We start from the raw sequence: 23,279 nt of genomic DNA on the forward strand, positions 1-23,279 counted from the left end.
GTCGCAGTCACGAGCAAGTTAAAAAAGTAAAAAGCAAGGGTTTTAGGTCATACACTACAATAAAAATACTATAATTTCAGTGAGAAGGCTATGCCTGTGTATTTTTTTTTATCAATTTGTAGAATGATTCTATTTTTGAGACACAAAAAAAAAATATTTTTTGATTTTAGTCATCTATTTCTCTTTTTAATGTTTATGTCTACCATCGAAGAGAACGTTAGTTCACATAGGTAGGATGTGGCAAATGGTACCGATCATTTCAAAGCTTCCTGTGTCAAGTTCCGGATATTCTTCATTTTACTTCGTCCAGAAGACGTAAATCTCACGCGGATTTATTTTATTTTATTTAAGCACGTCAACACCAGTAAAACTATAATATTCTGATTTTTCTGCAACGGCGACAGCCCGCTGCGTCCGCTCCTACTTTACAATTGATTTTTTAATATATGTATAATACTAGGTATCGATAGAAAGAAAGTTAGTATCGTATCGTAGTATCGATAGAAAAAAAAATACAGTTCGTTGAAATTCCTATCGCAAAATAAGTCAGGGTTCCGAGGAGGTCACCAGATTTTTTTAACTTGTAAAGGAGTATCGTATATTCATAAGGGTTGAAAAATACTGATTCAAGAGATTTGCAGAGAATACAAAGAGAATGAAAATGGCGCAATATAAGTTATCCATAAAAATAATAATCGCATATTTTCAATTTCAAACCCTCGGAGTTTATCCAGACTAATACACATTTCAACAGAGACGGAGGACATTTTTAACATGAAAAAAGTCTAGGCGTTCAAATGTTTGTCAATCATAGGTTTAATGTGTTAGTGGCTGTCGTGAATCAAGTGGTAAACATACAGCACACAAAAATATTTTATTTGAAAACGTATTGCCCCTATGAAATATTCTAATGCACTGTACAGAGCTCATGATTTATGGTCATTTCTTAGACTGTCATATTCCCTTCACAAATAAAGTCTTATTATTATCTCTGTTAAAAAAGCTACCAACTATGTATTTGTCTGACTTTGACTAAGTGGATGATTGAAAAAATCTTATCTTATTATTAGTAGCAACCAAATAGAAGACACAATATCTGGCAATAGGCCTGTTTTATAGAAATTATTTATAATCAGATCCCCAAAACGATTTTAATTTATAATCTAGGAGGAAAAAAGAGGTAATACAAAAATAAATGAGTTTTTACCCTGGTTCTGGCCAGTAAATACATTTATTACCAATAAATATTATCGGTCCGGTAGCATCGCGGACCTATCGAGGGTATACTTAACCTAAGAGTATATTTACCAAAGGGAAATAGGAAATGGATCGTGAAATGACACTGCAAAAGGTAAATGCAAAAGGGTTCCACTTCACTAGGAGGGCCGGTGTGTTTTCGGAATGGCTCTTTTCCAATACGGCTCCTTTACGTAAACACAACACAAACTACACGGTGCGAGATTCTTAGTCCGGTCTCACACCCGTGCTAGTATTTGCAGAAAGGCCTCCGGCCGCATATCACAGCCGAGGCCTACTGTGGCCTGATCCTAGTCAAGTGGGCCCCTCTTATGTCTAACCTAAGTATTTCCAACTAAACGCCGGACGGCGTAGCAAGGTTTCGGAGGCGACCACAGCTAAACTAACGCTAATTGGGACACAAAACCAATACCGAATAAATTATGTACAATAAACACCGATCCGTTCAGGTCTGGAGTCATTCAATCAGTGTTTTGGGGTTCTCCCAAGAGAAACCAGAACGTCCAAAGTGACCATACGTGCTTGTCTTCTGGTAGATCGGGGAGCGCAAGTTCAACTCTCTGAAACAACAATAGTGGGATAATTAGACACTACTCGTATGCCCGAAATTGGGTAAAAGGGAATTGGTCCGTTGCCCAATTAAAATTTATAGCAGATTCTTTAAACCATTAAAAGAGTATTTGTACTAATATGTTTTTCTTCTGTTGCTTGAGTGCATGTTGTATAGGGCAAATTATTCTAATGTTTCCTATATGTATTTAGGTTTTGTGTCGTTTGATTTGTTTGTATTACTATGTTCTTCTTCCTTTCCGAGGCGGGATCTGGAGCGTGCGGCCGCGGTCTCAATTTGGAACTAACACTGTATTCCTTCACTGTCATACTGGGAAATTAGAAAAAGGTGATTGTGCTGATCACGTGTATTTGATTGATCACAAATTGACAATACTGCAGTGAGGGGTACAATGAAAGCTTTTAAAGTTATAAAGTTAGTTGTTATTTCCGCGGTTTGATTGCAAAGAAATATTACATTTTCACTTCATTAGTTTAAAAAAAAATTGATATTGATATGCGAAACTGAAGAAAGACTCGAGTCTTTATGAACAGTTTCGGGAAAGGGGTGGATGCTTTCATTGTAATATGTACAAATGCATATTTCTAAACATTTTATAATTCTAATTTGAATATACTCACTTCACAATCTTTCCCGGTCTCAAGTCAAAGTTCTTCTTAATGATATTTAAGAGATCGCTTTGTGATTTTTTGGAGGTTCCGTAGTCAAAAACTGTGATGGAAAGGGGTTCCGCTACACCAATGGCATATGCAACCTGCAATACAATGGAAATTTTATGTGAAATAGAAAGTACAAGAGTAGAAACTGATCCTTCAACATTTGGTCCGGGGTTTGGGATCATGACAGTACCAAAATTTAATAAATAGATGAAATTCGACATATTATAATTAGACACAGACCAATGTCAAAATTATTACAAAATTAGTTTGCCAATAGATTTCATAGAACAACTACAACTAGGCACACAGGCCGAGGAATAGTAAATTCACATGTACAGGATTTAATTATTTAGAATATTTGTGAGATGGTTGACAGTCACGGTCATATAATAGAAAGCCACCACTTGCCTGGACCATGCAGCGTTTGCAAAGGCCGGCCATGACGAGAGACTTGGCCACCCAACGTGCGGCGTAGGCAGCCGAGCGGTCCACCTTGGTGAAGTCCTTCCCGCTGAAGGCTCCTCCGCCGTGAGCCCCCCAGCCCCCGTACGTGTCCACGATGATCTTTCTTCCCGTGAGCCCGGCGTCCGACTGGAAAACCAATAAAACATTGCACACTTGCATACCAACTTCGTAGTAAAGTAAAATTATTTATTTTACATGAAGAGAATACTTAAAATGCATGTACATAAATAGTTTTAAAATACAGTAAAACCCCTGTTTTATATTTTTTAAGAGAGCAACAAAAAAATGTTAAACCGAGGAAAACAATAAAGTGAGGAAATGAAAAACAGCAGAAATTTTTTTCAAAAACTGTCATAATTGGGGATTATTCATATTTACCTATGATTTCATTTGAAATATTTTGTACTTTTTCAATCAATAGCACAATGTGTTTTTTTTAATGAATGAAAAAAAAATATGCTTAAATAATTTTATGTAGGTACTTAACCTTAAAAACACGAAAATAAAAATTTGAATGAGCATAAAATGCATACAATGATTTTTTCCCGAAATATTGGAAAATTTTATTCATATAGTATCACTTTTTTAACTGTCATTTACATCGCGGCAAAACTGTTTCACACTTTTATGATAACTGTCTAAACAATCTTCTTTCCAAATTGTGTTTATAACTTCAAATAATATTTTTTTTCTCCAAACTTTCTGCATCATAATTTAATTGATGTAAAGACTTTATTCTTCACGCGTCAACCGCATGTCACAATTGAGTAAAATGTCAAAATTAGACACTTTAGATTTTCAATGGAAATTTTACAAAACTTGGTTTGCGGAAACTTTACACTATGTTGATTGTAACAAATACCATAACAATGTAATTTAGGTCCTTTTCACAAAATGGTGTACAAAACAAAAAATAAGTAAAAACGAGGTTTTACTGTATATGGATATAAATATTTTCCGACACATAAATTCAAATAATAACAATAAAATTATAATTTTATTGTTATTATTTGAATAAAGGGAAGTTCCGCTGACACCGCTGTGTTTTTAATATATTTTTTTTGTTGTTGACTACTAAACTAAGCCAAATTTTTTTTTTAAAACAATTTATGTATAGTTTTATTAACGTTACGATTTTCTTTAAGTTTCGTATTTTTGGAATTACTCCGCGTGTGACGTCAGTTCTCTTCCACTTCGTTTTGGTCAGTTCTGCCAATTAGCCTGTTGACTTACCGTAAACCAGAAATCTTTCACAACTATCTTATCATTGGTTGATTCATAAAAACTAGTGACGTCATTCAAATTAGTTGGTTTTTATTATTTTTTTCATGCATTTTTAGTGCTCAAACTTTTGCTACGCATAAGAAATATTTTTTTATATCTAATTTCCCATAGGGCTGAAGTTCCTCATTATTGTAATTGCAGTCTCTATAGAAATAATGTGTTCAATTAATGTTATTTATTGACTATTTTTGATGGAATTTCATTGTATAAAAATACTTGCGGGTCCTCATATGAATTAAAATACTTGTATAAAAATATTTACTAACATTTTTCTTGGTGGGACTGCATTTTAATTATAAGTATGTAAAAAACTTGATTTTAGCTTTGACCACTTAATTTTTTTAATAAATTGGTATATTTTATTACTCAGCAAAATTCATTTATAAAATACTGGTATTTTTTAATAATGCTCTAGTTTAAAACCAAAAAACATTAGAGATTAATATATTTTAAAGATATAATCTAGATTTAAAAATAAATTTGAAGAAAGAATGGTGCAAATTCATAACAATTCTATAGAGAAGCGAAAAAAACAATTTCAGTTTAAATTAAAAGAAACAAAATTTGCCTGTGTCTAACCTGAGGACCGCCAATGATGAATAGTCCACACGGGTTGATGTGCACAACCGTGCGGTCATCCAAATACTGAGCGGGGATGACTCCTTTTACAACTTTCTCCATCACTTCTTCACGTAGTTTATCAAGAGTGACCTGCGGACAAATAGGAAAAAAAAAAAATAATGTGCCCAAATCTAAGTAGAAAAATTTTGGATTTGACAATAAGGAGTTTATCAGAATTGACCAATGTTTCAACAAAGATGTAGTAACCTGTTTGAGAGAAGATACGCAAGTCGAGGAATTTAACAGGGCTTATGACCTGTGATTGGCTGCCCATACATACCTGATTTTACTAACAATTATAATGTTTTTGATAACAGTTTAAATAAGAATATAAAAAAAGAGAATTTGTAATTGAAATACTCACCTTTTCTGAATGTTGTACAGACACTACGACAGTGTGCACTCTCTGTGGGATTGTCGCACCATTATCAAACAGATATTCACATGTCACCTGGAACAACCATTATAAAGAAAATCAAAAAATTGTTTTGTTTTAGATATTAAAAATGACTTAAGATGTAATAAATTGTAAATATATTACATCTAGTTATTATACATAAATATATTAAATCAAAGAAAGGAAAAAAAAACAACCAGTCAGGAAGCTGTAACAGTTTTATTTAAATTGGTTAAGGCGCTGCAGCGAGACTTATTTTCAGGATCTCTAAGTTCAGTCATATCACTCCACTACTACGGGAATTACACTGGCTATGTTTTCCATAGAGGGTGGAATACAAACTCTGTTGGCTTATATAAATCACTGCACAACTCTGCTGCAGAATATCTAAGGGAACTATCCATTCCAGATGAACTAGCTGACAGGCGTCTCACGCTTAGATCAGCTACGTCTATGGCGAGAGGAAAAGTTATTATACCTCTACGCAAACAGCGCACTAAATTTAGTGAACGCGCATTTGCGGTCGCAGGCCGTATGCCATGGAATGCTCTCCCAGCAGAGGTGCGAGGCTGTGAAAGTGAAGTGATGGTTCGAATAAATCCATAGCACGTGATAACAAAATAAATGGTTTTAATTAAATAACAAATTTAAAAGCAAGTAAAGTATAATGTATATATTAATCTAATCGAGAACATTCAAAATAAATTTATAAGGAGCCTGGTATATCGTTTTGGTAACATTGAAAATGATTACGGCACATCTTTGATTAATTTTAATATAGAATCACTACAAAAAAGGAGCTTTAAGTGCGGTTCAATTTTTCTTTTCAAAATTCTAAATACTATGGTTGATTCGCCGTATCTTTAACAAAACATTAGTTTCCGTTGTCCTCTTAGCTATACCAGATTAAATTATGTTTTTTATATACCAACTTGTAAAAACAATTATACCTCAAATTCATTCATTAGACGTACCTGTAGAAATTATAATGGACTCAGTATTGATGTAGACATTTTTAACTGCACATTGCATTTGTACAGAAAATTTCTTCATGGGGTCGATTATTTGGGATAGTTACTGAATGTGCATCTTGAGTGGTTTATGCTATGTATATGTGCCACATGTAATACGCATGTATATGTTTTTGTATGTTTTATATGTGCGTTCATGTGTGTGCGTGAATGGCTCGGAGTGTGCATTCGGTATTTTTATTTATTCTAATTTATTACCAAAGATAACCTCCATGGAAAACGCAAATGTTAACAATTATTACTTTCTCACTTGAATTTCTTATTTATTATTTTTTTTTTGTCACATTTAATGTTTATATCTTTTGCATAATTTATGAAAACTAAATTGGTCTTTTTATGTTAAAAAAAAATGTTACTTTTAATACTTTTATGTATGACTGTGTTTTCTGAATAAAATAAACAAATTAATGCCTAGACAACCATCGGATGTCAACTAATAAAATAAAGATAAACAACTTCATTTTTAAAGACATATTAAAAAAAAAACATAATTCCTCAAATCATCTAATTTCCCATAAACATCTACATTTAGTTCTATGATACATACGTTAATTAATGTTCCATTATCTGATACTAATTTAAAAAAATAACTAAATACAAAAAAACAGATTGCAAGCAATAATGGATATAATGAAAAGCCAACGAACTTAAAAAATATTTAGACTATATACAAATGTTTTTTTTTTTATATAGGGTAAAGCGGGTTGACCAAATATAATAAATAATGTGACGTATACTGATAAAAGGCTGTCAGATAATGTTACCTGTGTTTTGGAGTCAGGTCTGGCCCACCAGAATTCTCCGCTGCGTCGGAGCTCCGCAATACGCTGATTCAGTTTGTGGGCGAGGACAACTGTCAGAGGCATGCATTCTTCTGTCTCATTTGTTGCGTAGCCAAACATCAATCCCTGATAGAAACAAAACCAAATATGAATCACTGTTAGCATTAGCAAGTTCACGATTAGTGTGACTTAATGCTCCTGCGAAATATTGTTTAGGTTCCCAGAAGAGCTGCCAAAGAAAAACCGATTTGTAGTTTTTAACTTATTTTGTTGGTGCTTAGTAGAAGAAAGGGCGAATAAACCAAATGACAATTTTACAGGAGAAGTATTTTAATTTTTCAATTACTTTTTGAGCTACCTAATACAAAAATTTAAATTTTTGACATGATACTCTAGGTAAATTACTTGCCATTGAGCATCTAAAAAATATATATGATACTCTGCGGCAAGATGATTTTTTTAATGGATAATCGCCTTAAGTCTCATTTTCCTAAAAAATGCCTTATTCGCCCTTAATACAAAACACTGACGATATGTGAAGCAGTCAGTGCAGAAGTGACATAACCCACAAACATGTGGAACTGATGCCATGTACATAGCGGGTGTTGAAACTGGCAATGGAAGAGAGTCATCTATAATTGGATGGTAAAAGGTAGGTTCAACGACTTCCATTCACTTCAGCGCTGGCTGTCTAATATATTTTAATGAAAATACACATAAAAACAAAACAATACTGCTATTGAATATATTCATTAGTTAGTTTCATATTACACGAGTGTTTCACAGTGATTGCAAGGACAGTATTTATTTTATTCTTAAATTGCAGGCAGAGGAAACAATTTTTAAAATTGAAGGTGAAAAACTTGAATGAACATTACAAGTTACCCTGGATTTTTATTTATCACTAGACCAGGCTCAGATCTGGTTGGCTAACTGGGCGTCCCTCTATAGGTCTGGTTTCAACCAGACTCCGATCTGGTTGGCTAACTGGGTGTCCCTCTATTCGTAATATTATATGAAGGTTTGTCAATTTTCTAGGTTCGATCACCCTGTTGCATAATACAGTTTGCTTTATATTTGACTCAGCGGGTCGAATTTCAGCAAATATTTAGGCAGGGAGCTCAGATTGTTAATGGAATATGTAAAAAAAACCATTAACATATACAAGATGTATATTGACCATGTATTACCATGATTTTAATAATAATTGACAATAGACATTCTTATTTTTAGTAGGTGCTGAATAAGCTCCTGATGTCACTTTGACCTGTGTATGGATCTATTGTGACAGTACAATAGACATGGTAGTATTTATGTATATGAGATGTAACTATATGGGACGTAAATTATTAAACGAGCAGTAAATCTGCTAATCTTGCAATAACTGTTACATTAGTGCTTCACTGTTGCTGTTTACTTTTTAAATAGCCGCAATGTAAGACACAGCCTTAGGCAGCACCTAAATAATTTGTTTAAAATACCGATTACAATAGCCAAATCAAACCAAACCAAATATACCTATTATTTAGGCAAGCTATAATTGATCGCTTTTCAATTCAACCATATTTGGTTGCCACAGGTACGTAATATGAATGATTTTAATTTTGTACATGCTGAGGTGAGTTTTTCCACCCCTCTCATAAAATGTTAGCCAGATTTTGTAATATTTGGCCACAATATGTGTCTATCTTATCTTATCGCATGCGATGACCTTATGAGACCCGAAACAGTTACAGAATAATAGCCAAGAAAATGTGATAACAATTGGAAGTGTTCGATACAATATCATCATTATTATTACTGACCCATTCAGTCAAATGTTTACTGATATTAAAATAATTAATACAATCAAAGGAATAAACAAAGATTGTGGCCATTGCAAATTTCTAGAACAAATCATGTATTTTGTTAATATTGAGCACAAAAACAACACTGATAAAGTCATATTATTTCAGATACTTAATTCAAGTTTTGTAAAGATAGTTCAACAGAACATGCGCGCAATGGTGAAGACCTCGAGATGAAAAGGCATTCAGTTAATAAAAAAGGGATTACAATTTGCATCATCAGCAAAACCCAGAATTTTTCGTAAGAAACATATGGTATAATGTATTGTGTACATACGCATATTTTTATTCGGGATTTCAGCTGATTTTTTTCAGTAAAAAATGAAGTGCATGAAGGATTAACTTAAATGTTATTAACTGAACTAGAGTTTAATGAATAGTGATATACTTGAAGACAGTTTTTAATGGTCAATAAACAGAAACATAACTATTGCAACCATTTAATTGTTCTCACACATAACATATAATGTAGCGAGAGTCCTGATGAAGAGACAGGTACGTCATGAAACCAGGGGACATTAAGAGAGGTTATATGAGTTGTTGAGTTACAAAATCTTCTCCGGCGGCTTTTTCTACTCATGAGAAAAACACACAAAAACTAAATATGTTTCAAAATTTGCCCAGAGCGTGTTTTGTAACTCTTAATACATAATTGTTTTACAATATACCACACAGTAAACGTACTGAGATGGAGCGGGTTTTGCAACTCAGTTCTATTTTGTTGATTTTTTGAAACATTAATAAATGATACCCTCCCCTCGTCTATTTATTTTATTTCTAAATTCATCCAGAGTGTGTTTAGAAACTCAACGACTCATACTAATATTTAACATTATTTGAAATACATAGTGATTTTAATAGAAACAATGAAATAAGGAATTTAATCGGTACTTCAATTTGAAATGATTGAATAGATTATCCATAGAATGAGAGAATAGCAAGCGAGTATGATGAGGCCTGACCTGATCTCCAGCACCAACTTCCTCGTCAGGCTTGTTCTCATGCACTCCAGCCGCGATGTTGGGAGACTGTTGGTCAAGCGCCAGCAGGATGCTGCATGTCTTGTAGTCGAAACCTGTTGCACGCCCACACGGAAAGGTCTTAATACAACATGCACACTAACATACCCCACCCGGCAATACCGATACCCTGACATTCATATTCCCCATAATATCGCATATCATACATACGAAATGACGTATGTATTAGATTACTATAGGCTTAATTATTCTTTTTATGGTATAGTCTTTGCAATTCAGTCGTAAAAAAAATTTTGATATCTGAATTTTGATTTTTAAAAAATCCATTGGCATGCATTATCGCCCATCTAAAAACTCATTTGAATAATATATCTTAAAAATTTATTAATGACAAAAAAAATTCACGTTTAAAATTATTTTTGAGTATATATAGTATATATTTGAGCTACATTATTATTATTATGGATAACTTATAAAGCGCCATTTTCATAATATAATACCTCAAGAGTGCTTTACAACGAGTGATTATAAAAAGTAATTAATTTAATTTAACTTTTTGAATTTGTAATTTGAGCAAAACAATTTACTTTGTTATTACAGGCTATGAGTGTTTTTTTTTTTTTTGTATTACGACAAGAGAAATGAAGAATACATTGGAGTGATAAAGTACACTAAACGAATATATCGTAAGGTTTCTGGCACAAGTCGGTAACTACATATTTAAAAAAAAAATTGGTTGATTCATAACTTGCATCAAATAATCATTGCTTGAAAAGTAAACAAAAATATGTAAAATTCCATAAAAAAATAATGTTTTATAATATAAGTCACTCTCCAAGCACAAGAGTTAGACTCTTTTTTTTGGAGAGTTACAGTGATAATATTTACTAGATGTGGAGAAGTAGATATGTATAGAATTTTAAAAAAGCATGCAACTTTTATGAAATTTATTAATGAAAAGAAAATATTTTGCTTGTGGTTTTATATAAATTGTTGATTTGGGATGAGCTTTTAACTAAGTGCAATATGTCACAATTAGTGAAATGTTAGTTACCAACTTGTGCCAGATTTATCATCAAGTTCAGCATTTCCCAACCTTTTTAAGCCTGCTGACCGGTAAACAATTTCTGACCAGTAACGCAGGTATAAAAACTTTTATTCATGTAGTATTTTGTTTATTGGTTTTTAATGTTATATTATAAAAGGAATAGAAATAACAAATGACACAGGAATCTTAAAATGGGCGGCAAGCATTTCTGCGGATCAGTATAAAATCTCAACGGACCTGCGATTGGGAAACGCTAGTCTAGTTAGACATCTCCAAATTACAAGTTTAAAGATGATCAGAAAATAAATATTAAAATTGTCACCAAAAATATCTGGTTTATTTTAACACCAAATCAACACTGTCCATGATCACTGTTTTTGAGAAGACCAAGAAAACCATTAGCGAAAAGATTTTCTTTTACGTTCAAATTTTTGCTACCTGTTATACCACGCGCAACTTGTGTGTGGTATAACAGGTAGCAAACATACTATTCACGTTGAGTTGAATGTGCACATTGAACTTAAAAGAAATAAGTCTTCCCAAAAACAATGATCATGAGAAGTGGCGTTTTTGCTTTTATTCCTATCATTTAGGAATGGTTTTTTTAATTAACCGAAGAAATATTACCATTGAATTCTGCAGAGGTTTTACGGCGATGAGAGGAAAATTTTACATAAAACTGCATAATTTTTGAAAATTTTTTATTTTTTTTTACACATGCCAAAAGGCACAATTAAAGTGGCGAATTGCACAGAACACACAGGCTTGAGAAAATGGCATTATATTTTTGTGTTCTCGCCGGGGATTGAACCCGGAGCCTTTCGTGCGTGAGTCAAGCGCTTTAGTCACTATACCACGAAGGCTGTCACTACTTAAATCTTATCATCTGATTAATTAGGTGGACGATCGAAACTGATGACTGTTTCAAACGTCATATTTAAGTTTAAGATTCTCATCCATGCAGATTTCTGTTGATAAGGCTAATCCCCCTTTAAAAGTTTTCTGTTAATACATAAAATGCATAAATTAGGTTGCAGCACCGTATATAAAGGGCGCTTGCGCCCAGTTAGTTACTGAAAAGAGAAGGGAAAATACACCTATGTAAATTAATACGAGCATATTATTTCCCTCTCTTGTAAGCGAGTGTCTGGTTTTTTGTGCCGTCTTAGTAGGTCGGGCTTTGTTGGAATTAATGAAAAATATTTTCATAAAGTTCTGTAATCTTTTCAACACTTCTGGGATCATAGTCCGATTTCCTAAAACAACCCATTTAATAGTTAAATATGAATACAGAACGGCTGCTATTAGTTTGTTTGCTTATTGTAATCAGTAGAAATGAATAAATTATTGGTGGATGGTGACTCGAAGTAATTTAAATGTGTATACAGTTATACATATGATAATTATTATTATCTAATAGTGCCAGAATAGTGATTTATCTTCCTTTAGGTAATGTGAGGTTATCGGAGGGTCACACTTGTTAATTGATCGAAAGCCAGTATCACAGAAATTTAAATAATTTGATACACAATATTATTTTATTTAATGTGTTTAAGGAAAATAATCTGAATACCGGGAGTTACATTTGTACTAAAATCATGCAGAAAACAATTTGTGGATTGTATGAGGAACAAAGGTTATCAATGAATGATTTAAAAATGTAAAATATCCAAAATAAACTAATGCGTTCATATCTCATTTATAAAAGTTGAAATCTAATTATCTATCGCATCAGTATAAATTCTAATCGCTTTAATACTCGGATGCGAACAAAAATGATATATTTTTACCCAGGACATGCGCAATTTTTGTTTTGATTAAATTGTATAGCCATTATCTTAAATCATGCACCGAGAGATACGATTTTTATATTGCCTTAATCTGTTGAATTTCCTTATGCATTAAAACATCATTATTCATTTTGAATTCAGTGTAAAGACAGTAAATGAAATAAATTAACTGTAGGAATTTGGTGTTTAGAATAGAGTATTTGATGTTGAAAAAATTGTTGCTCTTCGATATCAGCCTGCAGGGAGAAAATGCATTAAATCTATAAAATTATGATTCTGATTATGTTTCATGAAGTTGCCCCACTTGCATGTATTATAATAAAGCTTTAATCTAATGGTCATGAAAAGCAGGCATCCCGGAAGGTTTTCCCTCTGTACCTGGTCTCCAGCGCCAATATCCATCTCTTCTCTTGAGGTGTGAACACCGTCGGCGATATTAGGACTCTGTTGTTCCAAGGCTACCAGTAGATTGAGGGTTCTCCAGTCAAATCCTGACCATTTTGTAAACATTATAATATCACTCATGCTAACTGAACATAAATTCATTTTGGCAAAATAACCAACAAATAGATCATAGCAAGAACACACCGAAGTTTTTTGCACACCAAAATTACTTTTCTAGAGGAGATTGAAGACTAGCGCAGTATTTATACTTTACTTGCGATATTCTCATAACAATATTATTATGCTACAGCAGATATCACTTTTAACGGGGTTCAATGTATTCTAATTTTCACAGCACATAAATTCTAGGGTTTCTTATTAATTTAACACGTAGCAACAGCTATTTTGACAGATATTTAGAGTGACGAAATATTTACCTTTGGAAGAATCATCATATCCAATATGTTTCACTGTATCTCTGACCACTTTCTGGTAATCCACAACGGCTTTAGATGTGATTTCGCCGCATAGTAAGACCATTCCAGTTTTTGTGACAGTTTCTGAAATTGAGTCATTCGAACAATTAAATTAGAGTATTTGAATTTTTGGATAAGAAGTATAGGAGCAGTTATGCATTTTCAACGAGGGAAATAATTGATAAGCATCTTACCGCAGGCAACTTTGGCGTCAGGGTCTTGTAAAAGGTGCGCATCCAGAACAGCGTCACTTATTTGATCGCACATTTTGTCTAAAATAAAAAAGAATAAGTTTAGAGGCTATGTGGTTATGTCGTTTGTATCATATTTCATATTCGAGCATTACTGGCGGTACATTTAAGCACCACGTGCGGTATCAGTTAAAAATACCGCGTGGTTTACCTACTTATTTACAAACACAAAGATAGGTACCAGAAGCCGATTTGATTACGAAATTTAAAATACTAATAAAAATGCATCTGTCAAAAATTGCTAAGTTCCCGAAATGTCACGGATAAAGAGATGTTTACAATAATTGACGCGCACATGTCGCGTCGTCGGCCATATTCTTTCGGTAGATACAAATGAAAATTTGGAAACTAACCTGGATGGCCCTCGCCGACAGACTCCGACGTGAATAAGAATGTGGATCCATTCTCTGTCTCATAATTATGACCGTTACTCTTAGCGTAGCCGTTAACTTTGCAAGTCTCGGGCATTTTGAACCTTTTCACGCTGCACTCAACTCAATACCCCAACAACCCCTGACAAATACTTTGGAAAAGAGACCCTGGCTGATATTTTCACTTGTATTTATAACTTCGCCTCAGACAGGTCAGCTGACTGTTACGAGCTATCCGATTGGTCTATGTGATGCGAGCGCACGCAATATGAACAACGCCGCGAAATTCGAATAACTAGTTAACAGTTGATTAGAAAAATTAAAAATAGTGTATTATTTGATCACTTTTATTTGATAATATTTTGAACACAGGGTTTTGCAGAAATCCTATATTTTATATTCTTTACACAATTGAAAAAATGAAACGGGAGCGTTTTATGCGAATAGTATTATTGTATAATTAGTTATAACTTTTATGAAGGAAATACTTTTATTTTATAAGAAAATCACCGGAGAACACACACGACCGCTCTCACAAGCGTAATCGTAATTTATACTCTTGCCTTATTGGCAACACTATTTTATATATGGCTGACCTATTAACCCTCGCGAATATGACGGACTAAAGGAGATTACGCGAAATCGTTATATTTTAAGGTTTAATTGAACATTTTGTGAATAGTCTTTTGTTACCCCCAAACAATTCACACCGACAAAATGAGTAGTCGGTTATGTGTAACAAGAGGTGTTATTTTTACTAACATTTAAAATTATTGGAGAAAAGGAAAAAATATGTGACGAATTTCGCTAAATCAAAACATGAAAAATACTTAATATTTTTTCCGATTGGACCAATAGTTTTTTTTTACGATTAAATACACTCAATTTATCCATTAAACTATCTAACACTGTAGTAACAGGTTCTTTGGTTAATTTTTTAATAAACTAATTTGTATAAACGCTTATTGGTAGATGCATGGTATCAATACATTTTTAATCTTTTAAACGGGGTTTTGATTTATTTATTTTTTGTCAACAAGAAAATATTTGCGTTCTTATGATTTACCCAAATATTTCATTTTGAGGGTCATTTTCAACGAGTTGTAAATAACTCAACATAAGAAAATGGGAATCAAGTTGGAGTAGAGTGGGATCCGAACCACGGACATTTGATCCGCGAATCCGAAAAAATATAATTACAAAATCAATAATAATTACAATTACAATTATAATATAGTATATTATATTATATTAATATAATATAATTAATATAATATATAATATTGTTATTAATTATAATTACATTTTTATTAATCGACTTGTCCTCCATTATATAATATGATTTCATAAAAGCTAAATTCAAATTTAGTTCTAATGTGTAATGAATAAAATTTGAGTTTTTTGTTATTGGTATTGCCATATTTAAAAATGCAGGATTGATAGGCACCTGGGTTGTATTAAAAACTGAATAATATGCTAAATAATCGTCTAAAATAATTATTCAGCCCTTGAAACTTGACACAGTGTAAACAAAAGAAATGTGTTTTGGAATGTGTATGTTCATATGTGTTCATGACCTTTCTGTTTACTTCATGGGATCACTGATGGTCATCATACGTACAGTATGAATTACACGGGTTTTCTAGGATAATAGAGGAACATCTTTTCGATCTAAAAATAAACACAGCACAATGAAAAAGTGATGTGGTCGTTAAACAGTGTATCGTGCATCAGTCCTGAAAAAGAGTGTGGTAAGTACAATTAATATCTATTATAATTGTCATTATTTCGTATTTACTGCATTTTGTGATTACCTACTGTATTGTATAGGACTCGTCGCACATTATTCATTCGATGTGTATCAGTTAAATTTAAAAAATAAAATGCTTTTTTTTTCTTCAGAATACGGTTTTGAAATTTAACATACTTAAAAAAAAAAAAAAAAAACGATTTATATCATTTCGTCATTTGAATTTTAACAAAAAGGTTTCTAACTTTTTACTAAGCTCTTTATTGTACCATTTTTAATACAATTTACAAGTTTTAAGCAAATATATTATTTTCATACTTACGCACCCATACAAACGCACCCTCTCCCTCTTTCATTCCCACACGCACATGTATCCTCTCCCTCATTCATTCACGCATACACACATTCACATACACATGAATACAAACGTCACACAAATAAAATTACTAAACTTCTTTTCTTATATATTATGTGTCATTATATTTACAGTGGATTTTTTTAATTGGCTTTAGTATTGTTAAGATTTTTCTAATTATTTTGTTTATGTAATAGCTGTAAAAATCCCAAATAAAATGAAATAAATAAATAAATAAATAATGTTAATAAGTTGTGTAAATATAACATCATTACTTCCTATCCGCATCGTATGGTGCATAGATTTATAGCATTGCTACTTGGTACGCCAACCGCAACGTATCTCTGTTATTTTTGCTAGGTGGGATGATTAATGATCAGTCTTAAGCCTCAGGTGCCAGTCCGAGGATTACTATTCTAAAGTGAAAATATATTAATAAATATTAGGGGTTCAAACTGCCAGTAGGGTCGCAAAGAGTCACATCTTGATGGAGGGTGTGATTCTATAAAATGCTGCGAACGCCCAGTTGCATTCCACCGGCAACACTACTAACCAGTTCTACTCGTTAGCGTCCACGTCGCGAACCCCGGGCAATGGAATTACACTCATAACGGTGTGATCACAGAGGAGAGGATGAAATGCGAGTTTCTGGCGCCACCAAACCAGAACCAACCGGCTAAGGGAAGGTAACCCTGACAGAAAAATCCACCAGAGAAGGCGACGGGAAACCACTCTGGTCATCTTTTCCCAGGAATCACTATGGCGAGTATATCTAATAAGCAGTTGTTCTGGCTGCGGAATACAAGAGTAGCGCAGGACCGAGATGCTTTCGCTGTAGTGATGGCCAACGTCTGGGGGACCTGACAAGGCACCGCAAGAAGAAAAATTATTAGAACTACTTTAATTAAATACACTATATAATAATATGAATTGTTTATAAATTTACTGTTTTTTTTCCAAATAAATAAAAAAACATTTATAACAAATAAATACACTGATTGAAAATTTTACATTTTTAAATTGTCAACTATTAATAATTGAAAATCTGTCTTCATGCTAATTAAACATAAAGTTCTGAGTTCTATTTACGATTGGGTCTGCATAAAAATATAAATGTGAAACGTTTTTGCATATTCATAATTAATTAATAACGGCGGCCTCCGTGGTGTAGTGGTCAAGACGCTTGACTCACGCACGGAAGGTTCCGGGTTCGATTCCCGGTGAGAACACAAAAAAAAAAAATTAAAAAAAAAAAGTGATTTTTCTCAAGCCTGGGTGCTCTGTGATGTAATTCACCACTGTAATTAGGCCTCCTGGCCTGTTGTGGTGCAAAAAAAAAAATGTAAAAAAAATGTAAATGTAAAAAAAAAATTAATTAATAATAACAATAATCATGGTTTATTAACAAAAAAATACAATTGCTTTACTACTACTATTATCATCAAGCCATTTCCCCGTAGGGGTAGGCAGAGAGAATGGACCGCCAAACACGTCTATCCTAGCATACATTCCTAGTTTCTTCCACATTCTACATCTTGTCATACATGCCCTTCGGTTCTGTCTGCTTTTGACATGACCAGACTTAAGATTTTGGTTTATCTGATCATGCCACATCTTCCTTGGTAGTCTTCGTCTCACCATACCGTTCATTTTCGTCATATATACTTGTTTTACCATTCTTTCGGCGTCCATTCGTTCTACATGATCAAACCATCTCAGAAACCTCTTCCTAATCTTATCAATTATACTTTACTCAGATTTACACTATCGCCTGATTTCATCCTTCGTAACCCTGTCATATATTGATTTCCCACACTTCCTCTGCCAGTTCCATGTTTAACCTCCATACATAAGGGTTGGGACTAAAACTTCGTAGTGCACCGCCAGTTTAGCTTCGATTGACGTATTTTTATTAGCAATTACTGTGCTTAGTGCGCCGTTCATTGTTGCCCGCATTCACTCTCCTTTCAACATCTTTTTCTACTCTTCCATCTCTTGAAACCATGCTTTCCGGATAGACAAATTCTTCTATTTGTTCAAGACATTAGTGTTTACATTTATTATGCAGTCAGTAACCACTATTGACTTACTTTCGTTCATCGCCAATTCGCTTTCCAGGCATACATCATACATTCTAGAGGCTATGTTTTGCAAATCCCCGTTGCTGCTTGCTAACAGAACTGCGTTATCAGGATATAACAAGCAGCTTACTGAAAAATTATCAATTTTTGCTCCAATACCCATACATTCTATCTCTTTCATACAGTTGTCCATGTATAGATTGCTTTATCTACCACATACGAGTATATACTTAGGTAATATATTTCTCTGGATTATGTCTAGTCTGCCTAACTACATACAACCTGTTTTAAGGCAGACATTTTTATGCAAAAATAAACAATACCATTTCTACCTACTAATTAATTTATTATGCAGTTATGCAATATTGAATTAATACCATTTATTATTTAATAATGTTTTTGAGTAAATTTTCCGTTTTTTCTCTCCCTGAATCTAGTAACCATTTTTTTACAAATTTATTTAATTGAATCCGGGTTACGGTTATACTCGTAAATAAATAATTTAATATAAAATTTAAATAAATACATAAACATTCTTCATCGCAGGTTTTGTTTACGATTGGGAAAACGTTTTTAACATATTTTATTATACATCCGATTTAGGAAATCTGTAAAAATCTAAGTGTACTGATGGATCAACATCTATGCTGGCGAGCTCACACTGATGAATTAAGCCGCAAAATATTTTACAGTTTTCACTCACTTAGAAGGTTGCAAAAATTCTTACCCATTTATATCAAATGCTCACCCATTCTAGTACACCCACGCTGATGTTTCCACGACTGATGTAAGCTGTGCGCAAAGCGATACCTAAACTTGAACGACTTCAGAATATATACATTAGGTGTATTTTTGGTCACAGAAAATATGACCACATTTCTGATTATCGTAGGCAACTGAAATGGCTCAAAGTTAGACAGCGGAGAGACTATCACTCCCTCTCACTTCTGTTCACTGTACTTCATAGTCCTAACGCACCTATATACTCCTGTGAAAATTTTCAACGCTTATCAGTTCATGGTGGTTTACATTTTCGTTCTAATTCTCAAAGCAACCTCTTAATACCCATCCACATTTCCTCTTTCTTATCTAACTCATATGGTGCCCATGCGGCTTCACTGTGGAATCATCTCCCACCCACTATCAAAGATGTTTCTACAATATCTCTGTTTATATCAGGTCTGAAGAAACATCTCCTTTCTCTTCCAATCTGTCCTCTTTCCCCTGTGTTTTTCCTGTTTATTTATTTTTCCCATTGAGTAATCGTATTGATTTAGAGTAATTTACATACACATACAGCTATTTCCATTTGTTTTATATCTTTAGCTTTGTATTTAATTATCTATTGAATAACTTAAATTTTATAAATAAAACTTTTGTTTTATTAATTGGTTGAAAGAAATTGCCATTTGGAAATAAGCTCGCCAATATTCAATTAAACAAATCATATAAAAATATTATTAGTTGTATTGTAAATAACAATGTTTTTTTTTAATGTCAGGTTATTTGTTTAATATTAAACATAAAAATATAACGTTACTTTACATGTTCCTTTTCTAAGTTCTGAGAGCTAATTTTGTTTACCTGTTTTGATGAAATTCTCTAGAAGGTTAAATGCAATATGTCGTAGTAGAAATAAAAGTATGTACAGTAGAACTCCAACTATCCGGACTTCGACTATCCGAATCGCTTTCAGAATTTCAGAAAAAAAAAAGACGGAAACGTACTGCGATTCGCAAAATAATGATTCCGTCTCCGCGCGCTATTGTCCTTCCCTCTGCGAATTGTCCCCCTTCCTCTACTGTTAGTTTTGATTAGTCAGTCAGTGTGTCTATACTATGTTTATCTGTGTAAAATTGTAGAGGAACCAGGTAAAGGAGTTACGGGTGAACATTTGGCTGAAATGTACGGCGTTGGACAATCAACGATTTCAGACATCAAAAGGAGCAAACCTGCACTTTTAAACTTCGTGTCTGTGCTTGAAAACGAAGATGAAGTTCTTCAAGAAAATCAATGAAGGCAGAAACAAACAAAGATTTAGAAGATGCCGTTTTCAGGGGGTTTTTGCAGCAACGTTCTATGGGAAACCTAATTTCGGGTCCGATTCTTTGTGAAAATACAAACTGTACTAATGTACAGCACTTGTAACTACGTTTAACATGTAAAAGTTTTGCCTTTTCATTTAATTAATTAAAAGCTCTTTTTCTTTGTCGGCCTCGTGGCGTAATGGTCAGCGTGTTAGCCTGCCATGCAAGAGGTTTCAGGTTCGATTCCCGACATGGTTGATGCGAAATATTTATTTAAAGGGGTGTTTTCAGACTAAAATATTTCATAGTCCCTAGACTGGTACCTGAAGCGTAAGACCTGATCATTTTACCTTCATGTAACATAAATGATCAAGATACGCTGCGATTGGCGTACCAATTCAGTGCCCTATGCACCATTAGGTGCGGAAAGGGAATGATGATGATGACGATTTTCTTTAATTTTCAACAAACATTCGGTAATTACTTAAAATACCCCCATTTTTCTGAAATAATCCAACTATCCGAATTTTCGATTATCCGAACAAGTCCGGTCGCAATCAATTCGGATAGTTGGAGTTCTACTGCACATGAATTCATGTAAGTGTTTAGCTACGTTTCAGAAAACATAACAAAATACAAATTTATATTAGTACTATCATGTTTCGATAAAACGAATGACGACATTGTAATAAAAAATAACAAAAATATACATAGATATCTTAAAATGACATACCTACTTATGAACAAAAAATGTACGTAATGCGTAAAATAACAACATTATTTATTTATTGTATTATTATAAACTAACTCCCTTGGTATATTTGAAAATCTTAATGTCAAATCTAAAAAACAACTTTGTGTAAAAACTTTATTAATTCCGTTACAAATACAAGAGTTACTAGATACTCCACCCTGATGCTGCAATTTTTTTTTTAAAAATACAACCTTCGGTCAAAGAGGATTGACCTACTACTCTGTTAAAGTGTACAATCTACTTCCATTATCCATAAGGACAATCAGTAAATTCTCATAATATAAAATTGCTATTAAGAAATAGATAGTGGATGTGGGTTGCGCACGGATCGATGAGTGGATCAAACCAAATAGGTAAAATTTATGCACAGTTTATAATTTGTTTTTGATTGGTCTATATAAATTGGTTATGTTTTTAATTAATATTTTTGTTTTTTATTGTTTATTATGTTAATTATAATTATTTTAATTGGATTAATTACGTTTTTTTTATTGTTTTTATTATGTTAACTTTGTTAAATAGCTAATCTTAGGCATGTTTCACATTTTGTAAAATGTTTCCCTCGGCACGGGACACCTCAGTGAAGGAACATAATTCTGTATAAAAAAAGAATACAAACAATGTAAAAGAATAAATAAATAAAATAAATAAATAATAAAAATAAATAATTTTGTTATTTTACTACTAATATGTATTCTAATATCTGACCTTTAACATATGTGTGAATATATATATATATATATATATATATTACACACTGACAAATATATATATATTTATATATATATATGGTTCACACATATGCTAAGGGTCAGATATCAGAAACATCACTTTGCATCATTCCAACGGAAGCAATATTATTGATGATTGAACTACTATTTCTATTCGGATAAGTAGGTTAATATTTAAGGTATGTAGTGATTTAAATCTCAAGATGATATTTTCAAAACCCCATTTGAAATAAATGCAGAAACTGAGGTTAAAACACGCGAAAATGCATTTTCTGTCATGCTCAGTGCGCCTGTTACACGACATTCTGTTAAAAAATTCTTTCAAAATCCCAGGTTGAACAAGTTAAATAATGCATTAAACCATTTCAAAGTGATTACATTTTCACTGTAATTCAATCGAATTCTGGAAATATTTCGAAACGTAAGTTGCCTGTCTACGTATAAATTTGTATTGAGATGGCCGGCGGCAGCGCAGCGCCTCGAAATAATTCTGGCGATCTCATTGTTTTACTTTAGTTTTCTACAATTGACATATTAATGCAAAGTGGGATTTTGTAATTATGCTGCAACCAAGTCATAGTGCAAAAACAGGCTCCATACCACAACAGAGGAGTAGACTCGAGAGTGGCTCGATGATTTGGGGGCCAAATGAAATGAAGTATGTACTCTATGATATAGAAAATCGATGTTTAATCATCAGTGTGGCCATTATGTGAATTAAGGTATCGTCACTTTAAAATAATAATTTGATCGGTCCTTTCTCTTCAAAATTTTAAACAATTTTATCGATGGTCCATATCTCTTGGAGCATATTTCAATCAATTGTCCCGTAAAGTCAACACAAGTTAATTTTTTTTATAATTCATTGCCCAAAAAAAAATGTTTAAAACTATTTTATTTATCGTAGCTGCTCCAAATTTCATTTACTTTGTCCTCATTTAGATATTTTTAACGCAAAATTTTGTGACTAAAAAAAAAAACTTTTTGAAACACTGTAAAATGAAACATTTGTCAGTGTGTAATAAGTTTATGTTCCTTTATTTTTGTTTATTTTATTATAATATCAAAATTTTGAATTGGCCAACTATATTATGAAAATCCCTCTCCTCCACTCCTCCACTATATTTCCTCATCCCTTAACCTTCTTACGAGCTCTTTTTTTCTCTCATGTCTCATATAATATATTATTTTTCTCTTTACTGTGTAACATGTTCTCTCATTATATTTGTGAAGAACTTTAACTGGATGTATGTACTATTTTTTAGATTTTGTATTCTTATATAACAACTGTTGTTTTTCCTTAATAAATAAAAATAAAATAACATTCTTCAAATTAATCAATCTCTAGGGGTAGATAAGATCTAAAA

At 32.8% G+C, this 23,279-nt stretch overlaps 1 protein-coding gene across 2 annotated transcripts; it reads right to left on the minus strand.

Moving 5' to 3' along the window:
* Positions 1-1,196: 1,196 nt before the first annotated feature.
* On the minus strand, positions 1,197-14,773 carry Sam-S (S-adenosylmethionine Synthetase). Of its 2 annotated transcripts, none has more exons than XM_088243417.1 (10): positions 14,197-14,773; positions 13,787-13,864; positions 13,554-13,676; positions 9,877-9,989; positions 7,050-7,193; positions 5,222-5,308; positions 4,816-4,947; positions 2,896-3,078; positions 2,449-2,582; positions 1,197-1,817 (listed from the first exon to the last, which is right to left on the minus strand). In XM_088243417.1, exons 1-10 carry the CDS (start codon positions 14,309-14,311, stop codon positions 1,715-1,717), a joined length of 1,212 nt encoding a protein of 403 aa, XP_088099543.1. In that variant the 5' UTR covers positions 14,312-14,773; the 3' UTR covers positions 1,197-1,714. The 2 variants fall into 2 exon arrangements, with proteins under 2 accessions (XP_088099543.1, XP_088099542.1); XM_088243416.1 differs by lacking the exon at positions 9,877-9,989 and adding an exon at positions 13,111-13,223.
* Positions 14,774-23,279: the final 8,506 nt, after the last annotated feature.

The sequence above is a fragment of the Micrasema longulum genome, unplaced genomic scaffold (assembly GCF_059751315.1).
Source record: "Micrasema longulum isolate JH-2025_06_02 unplaced genomic scaffold, ASM5975131v1 h1tg000210l, whole genome shotgun sequence".
Taxonomy (NCBI): domain Eukaryota; kingdom Metazoa; phylum Arthropoda; class Insecta; order Trichoptera; family Brachycentridae; genus Micrasema; species Micrasema longulum.